Source organism: Anneissia japonica, unplaced genomic scaffold (genome assembly GCF_011630105.1).
Source record: "Anneissia japonica isolate Jap-2015-1 unplaced genomic scaffold, ASM1163010v1 scaffold585_len4108843_cov191, whole genome shotgun sequence".
NCBI classification, from domain to species: Eukaryota; Metazoa; Echinodermata; class Crinoidea; order Comatulida; family Comatulidae; genus Anneissia; species Anneissia japonica.
The window spans coordinates 1,237,897-1,245,115 of record NW_022716829.1 but is presented as its reverse complement, the minus strand read 5'-3'; the positions used below and the strand labels follow the sequence as shown (position 1 = coordinate 1,245,115).

Below are 7,219 nucleotides of genomic sequence, written 5' to 3'. Positions count from 1 at the left end.
CGAAAAAAAGACCACGGGCTTCTTTTCAAGATAGCATGGGCTTTTTTTTTCGCTGTACATGAATACCAAAGAAACAAAATAAATTAAAAACAAGCTTTGGTTTATACAATAGTTTAGGTGATTTATGATACAGAATGATGTTACAGTGGCCGTATTTATTGTTTTGTAGTAGTAATTCCCTAAATTTACAGCATTCATTTTGAAAAGAATCCCCCTCTTCACTTTGCAAAATTGACCTCGAGAAAAAGCCCATCTCAATAAGAAGCCCATCAAAAGTTCACAAAAAAAAGAAAAACAAAAGCCCAAGCTGCAATTCAAGATTCTACGGTACTTGCTTTATAAACTGTTAAAGGCTGTAATTATACACTTCTTCTGTACGAGCCATCTCTGATGCTTCACTTCTCTTTATACTTAATTTTAATTCACATTAATGCGTTAAGGATGGCTAGTTGGTTTTCAACCCTTAAAACATGTAGTTTTATTAAATATTCATTTTTGTTAATCTGTATTATCTCTATAAATTGTTGATTAACAGTCATTAGTTATTTTTTAGTATAAAATGTCATACAGTAGAACCCCTATTCAATAGACATCTTCGGGACCAACAAATGTGTCCTCTTAATAGGGGTGTTTTTATTTATTTATTATTTATTTATTCAAATTCTCTTGGCAACCACTTCAGAAACATCAAATGAAAACATTGCCAATGAAGGAAAGTTGTTGTTGTTGTTGTTGATTAGAATCATATATGAAAGCTGATTTGACCAGTGGCACATACGTAAATTGTCCCCGTCCCATTAATAGGGGTGTCCCCGTCCCAATAATAGGGGTGTCCCCTCAAGAGGTGTCCCAATGGAGGGGCTTTACAGTATTTGAAAAAAAAATCTTTAAAAGTAACTATTATTTATTTATTATTTTAGTAGGTTAATGCTCGTTATGAATTTGTATACGGTATTTATTATTTAATGGTTGTTATATATATCTAGGGCTACCTATTTGAGTGAAGAATTCAAAATGTTACTGTAGGCTTATTTTTATTTTTAATGATTATTTATTTATCTATTTATTATTTTTAGTAGGTTAATGTTGTCATTAATTTGTTTTGTATATCTAGGCCTACCTATTTGAGTGAAGTTGTTGAAATCGTGTGGCCGGGTTGCTGCCTCCAACGTTCAATACCCAGCAAGCTTGCTCTTTCTATGGTGCGCTCCTTGGTAATAAAAGTATTATGTTAAAGTACTATGTTAAGATTTAATTTTTGGAAATGTATTTATATACACATATTTTAGTATATTTAAGAAATAATTCAATACATAGTTTTAATTTAATAGGTTATAATAATACTTGGAGTAAAGTATTTTAATTTATAAAATGATTTATGCTCGTCTGCTTCTCATAGCTTTATTTCTCCAGGTATCGGCATGCAAGGTTGGTACCTACCTAGCCTACTAACCTAGCCTAGGCGCTTTGATGATATCTGGACGAGATTGTTATATTCGTACAAACTGATTAAAATTGAAAGTAAGATATGGAGAATTCTCTTAAACGAAGGTTAGAGATGTCTCCAATGCAGAGAACGAGCTCAGAAGATACGTCCGATTCAGTATCAAAGTTCGTAGCCGACGGTCAGGGATTTGGTATGGTCGGCACCGGCCGGTCTTTGGCTGTGTTTACAAGTGGAGGAGATTCGCAAGGTTCGTATCCAGAACAAGTACGATGTAGGACCCAGGGCCTAGGCCGTAGGCGCATATGGATTTCCCGCGCATATCATCGGTCGGTATCTTGCATTGCAAGCAAAGAGTCACATCAACATGACATGGGTCTTCTAAAGTAATATAGGCAGACCTAACCAAGACCTAGCTCCCCATATATATAGGCCTAGGCCCCTACGCCTTTTCCACGAATCGGTAGACATTCTGAAGTGATGACAAAAAACAACCCAACCAAGTCAGTGGTGCGTAACCAACAGAAATAAGATAAGCTTTGAGGCTGAATTTTTGTCCTCATGTTATCAAAAAATTCATAACTCCATAACGGAGGGTCGTATCACATTAATTTTTTCTGGAAAATGTTCTCAAAAGACTCGAAAATAGCATTGGCCAAGCCGCAGTGCTCAAGCTGAAAAACGGCACTGATATTTGCTGCGGCTCTTTTTTTGGCAAGTTAAATTTATGAATGTATTGTACCATGAATCCACGGTGTACAAAAATCAAATCTTCCCCAGATGTGTACTGTAAGTGTTTACAGTCATGTTAAAATACTTGACCAAACAAATTTTTGTAAAAACTAAGGAGTTTCTACTCTTTAATAAGCCATTATTGAACAACGCACGATTGAATCGATGGCAATTCAACGGACATGGGGAAACCCCGAATTGGTTGATCAAATTTTTGTAAACAATTTACAACAGGGAGGTTTGACGTTCGTAAATAGGTATTTTAATAATAATTTTACCGTGCTTATTAAACAAATTAAATTTGCTACAGTAATATGTATTTCAATCATTAAATAGACTCTGTTGTTTTTGTTTGCACTCGATCGGGGCTTGACGCTCGACCCAACTAAATAAAGACTATATATAACGATGTTGTTTTTGTTAGTGACAATAGCGGTAAATGTGCTTGAATGAAATCATTAAAATGTTACTTACTTTGTGATGATTGACTATTGTACAACAAATTAGACATAGACATAATGATTTAATTGGGCCGACGCTAATTTCGAGTGCTGAAAGCCGAGTATATTCTTTGGTTGAACTCAATTAACGTACATGGATGTAACCCAGTGGCGGATCCAGAAATTGAAATAGAGGGGGCCCAGAAAGGGACTTTCACAGGTGGAGGGGTCTGTACTACCTCAGCCGACCATGGTTGGGCTAATGTAAGAAAATTTATGATTGTGGCACCTCTTGATGGCCGGAAATGGCACTCCTAGACTCAAAATTTAGTCAAATTTTCTTTTTTCTTAATTTTTAAAAATAAACTTTGATAAATTAGGGAAGCCCGGGCTGGCTGGGCACCCCCTTGAATCCACCTATGCAACCAGAATCGATAAATATATCCACTTCCTTTTGTGTATTGCTATCTTTTTGATTAATTGGCAAGACAGCCAGAAAGAAGCAGAAAATATGCAAGGAAAATATATTAGGCCTAGAATTCTGCATGTAATATAAAAGGAAATCTATACTTACCAAGACTATTAATAACAGTGTTTTGCGTAAAACTTATGTGTTGAGATGTCAACGTTTCAAATAGATGTTTTACTCGCTGCATCACTCCCCTGTACAGTCAACGAATAGAGCTGGAGTGCTCCCAATCCCAGGGTCTGGGTTCAATTCCTGTCAGTGTTGCAGGATTTTTTTCAACTAAAACAACTCCACTCCCTAAACCTCATATTGAGGTTTAGTTCAATGTGTAATGCATCATGTGTTATGTTGGTTTTGTGAAAGGTATTGTCACAAGAGGACAGTGATATATTCCCTATTGACAATTTACAGAATTCATCCTTACGAAACTTGTAATGGGCACAATCCTTGGTGCATGTGTTGTGTGCCTAAAGAAGGTAAAGAAAAGAGTATAGGGTACCAACAATTTCTACTACTTAGCACATCTGTTGTTTATGCTATTAGGTATGAATGCTGCTGTGAGGTCTGTTGTTCGAATGGGCATTTATGTTGGCTTCAAGGTGTACTGTATACACGAGGTAAGAATAAATAATAGTAAAAATATGTAAAAGCAAGTATCCCTACTAACACTACAATAAAAATCATGCATGGTCTTTTTCCTTTAAGCCAAAATATAAACTAAAAATTATGCTAATTATTGTACTTGGTAAACAGTTCTAACTAAATATGGATTTATCTACCACCACTGATGTCTCTTATTTCTACAATATAAACGTATTGTTTTGTATTGTTGTGATAAATATACAGTAAATAAATTTGAGACCTAATTCTTTGTTAATTTTTGAACAGGGTTACCAAGGTATGGTCGATGGAGGAGATTGCATTGTAGAGACGGCCTGGAATGGGGTGTCTAATATCATGCAGCTTGTGAGTATGAAATAGACTATTGTCGAGAGAAGAGTAAAGGAAAATATAACATCAAGGGTAGATATAATGTTTATAAATACTGGGGAGGGGAACAGGATTTAAACAGGAAGAGGACAAAAGAAAGCAGAATTGCAGTTCTTAACTTAGCCTCACATGAATACTTGGGTGAGCCTAAACTGAGTTTATGTAGTTATTCTGATTTTGAAATCTTTAGTAAGGACATATATGCCAAGTTCATTCTCCAGTTTCTGTTGAAATATAATCATATATTTCCATCCTTATATTATATAGTTTTAAAAGCAGTGTCCTACTAATGACAATCTCAAGACAATGTCTGCCAGATATCTTGGGGGAAAAAACAGCTATTTGCATCAGTACCAGTTTTAGAATGCAAAATCGATCATTATTTAAAATTGATTATCATATGTAAAATTGATCCTTTAAGCAAATAAGGTCCATTCTCATAGCATTAAAATGATCCTTTCCCAGCTGTTGATTTGTGAAATGACATATTTGACATGCACACAGCAATAGTGACATTCAACAATTTTTTGTTCTATCAAATGCTTACTGGTTGGAGAGAAACAGACATAAGTAAAGTGTCTTGCCTAAGGACACAAGCAAAATGCAGAGCAAGTGATTCAAACCCACGACTACAAAAGTTGTGAGCTTCATTCACAAGCTGCTGTGCCAACCACTGTGGTTACACTTATTCATTATTATGATTGGATTGTTTGTAAAGCAATTGTTTACATTATTTGTCAATTCCATCCATGCATATTTCAATAAGAATATTCTTATTTTATAGTTCCATGTATGTATGTTTCTCAGTAAAATACAGTTAGTTAGAAACTGTGTAACCTGTTACCTTTTTTTCTAAGTTTATATTTGGTCAGGTACTACAGTTCGCATTCCTATTCGAGACCACCCTTGGAACCTGAAAATTTGGGGCGGTCTCGGGGTTGGTCTCCAATTAGAGGGCTAGCTTTATGTTAGAAGGTTGAAGATCGGTATTTGGGTCTTTGGAAAAGTGGTCTTGAATAAGAGGGGTCTCGGAATAGAGGGGATCTCGAGGATTAGAGGGTGCGCAGTTTATTTACTTAAAACTTTTAATAAACTTATTATATTATTTAATATTTATATTTTCTAGGGTGGAACAGTGATTGGAAGTGCAAGGTGTAAAGACTTTCGAGAAAGGGAGGGTCGAAAGAAAGCAGCATTCAACCTGATCCAGAAAGGTATTGACAGCCTGGTTGTGATTGGTGGAGATGGTAGTCTCACTGGTGCAAACCTTTTCCGACGTGAATGGTTTGGTTTCCTTCAAGAGCTTGTACAAGAAGGTAGAGTATTGAAATGTAGCATTGAATAAATAATTTATCAAGGTCATGGTCTCAATTAACCTCTGAATCACTTGCAAGGTATTTTTTTGCAAGTATTTAGGAATGTACTGAGCATTCGGTATGATAACACGTCAGGTAGGGCAAAAACATCACTCCTATTAGGCCAAATTCAGGATCGGCATTTTAGTTGTTTTTTTTTTGACTACAACAAGGAACAATATTGTTTTTTTCATGAGCTAATAAGGCTGGAACAGCCTTGGACTAGGCTAGGGGGCCCAAGGCCTAGCCTTTTTTGGTGCATGGTATGCGATGCGAATCCAAAATTGTTGTATTATTTGTGTATTTTCAACATTTTTAGTTAAAAAAAAAAAAAGTTTCCCTACCGACCTACACATTTATTGGATTTTCTCAAAACGTGGCCAACACAAACATTTTTTTTTGGCCTTATTAATCTCCTGATGCAAGAACGTCATCAGAATAACAAATACAAATCTAATTATATCAAATTTTAAAATATAAATCTATTAGCTTTTAGATCGGAGGTCTGAATGCAAAAATAGACAACAGTTGTTTTAATACTTGATTCAATTATATACGTGGTCATGTTGTGATGTCATTACGATATATAGACATATCACATGTTTTTGAGTTGAATGGTCGAGATGTTAAGGCAGGGGCCCGAAACCGAAAGCCATAATATCAGCACTGGTTTGAAAGGCACGCTCGCCTTTGGCTCTGGATGTGAGCCAGTCTTCTCGTATAAGGACTATAAACCATAGGCCCAGTGTACACAATTGGCTCATGTGTACTATAAAGAACCCAGTACATCTTTCGAGACGAGTATGGGTTTACACCCCGCCCTTACCCAGTACGAAAATACACCAATAGGAGGTCTGTGCTAGAATGGAAGAAAAGAAAAGATTTTATCAGATATAATTTGATGGTCTGAGCTTTACTTCATCTAAACCATCAAACATACAAAATAAAGAAAATACAAAAACACCCAAAAAAAGGAAACAATTGGCCAACTGACAGCAAGTTAAGAATGGAGAGTGGAAGAACTTAATGGATTGCCATTTCCTCGAGAACCATATTCCAAATATGGTGTAAAAAAGTTTTAAAAGAAATAACCAGGTATGTCAGTATACATCAAGACAGCATGACATTATATCAATGTAATACCCTTTTTAATTGAAACTTGGATTAACAGTGCATTATGAGGCACCATAAAACTTTACGATTTTCTTTCTAGGAAAAGTCAGCATGCAAGAGGCTACCAAGTTTAAACATTTACACGTTGTGGGAATGGTGAGTATTTCTGTATTTCAGTTTGTGTCACATTATAGTATGGTTGGAATGCTTAGTCAGAGTAGGGCTTAAAGAAGTACCAAAGTAAGAACCAACAGATGTGGAAATAGTGAAATTTTATACAATAACTGAATGCAAGCTATAGTGAGACTTTTTTATACCTTGTTTAGTGAACCCTCCGACTGCCAGCAATGGTGATTTTGAGTAAAAATAAAATTTTGTTTTTGACCACTTAGTGCACCTTTTGCTAAAAAAATGTGACTTTCGGGAAAAAACAATTTTAATTTATTTGTATTAGGCCTCTGTTTCCCTGAAATCACAAAAAATATGGTACATATTTCTTCCTTAATTATATAAATTTAAAGCATTTTAAATAATTTTGCTAAAAAAGAAAAACAAATTTTTTTCCACCCTCAGACGGTCTTTAAAAGAGATTGCTAAAAAAGGTATTAAAAATGTCTCACCTATGCTATGCTGAAGTTCAACAGTGTTGGAGTACAGGCTTAATAAACAGCTGGAT

The 7,219-nt window shown here is 35.4% G+C and overlaps 1 protein-coding gene across 1 annotated transcript in view; it reads left to right on the top strand.

Annotated features, from left to right (window-relative positions):
- Positions 1-1,139: 1,139 nt before the first annotated feature.
- The window catches only part of LOC117109850 (ATP-dependent 6-phosphofructokinase, platelet type-like), a 22,486-nt gene continuing 16,406 nt past the window's right edge, over positions 1,140-7,219 (top strand). The window contains exons 1-5 of the mRNA XM_033252295.1: positions 1,140-1,214; positions 1,400-1,694; positions 3,629-3,702; positions 3,974-4,051; positions 5,202-5,391. Coding sequence (XP_033108186.1) covers positions 1,529-1,694; positions 3,629-3,702; positions 3,974-4,051; positions 5,202-5,391 — 508 coding nt within the window. The 5' untranslated portion in view covers positions 1,140-1,214; positions 1,400-1,528. The remainder of the gene's footprint in view (positions 1,215-1,399; positions 1,695-3,628; positions 3,703-3,973; positions 4,052-5,201; positions 5,392-7,219) is intronic.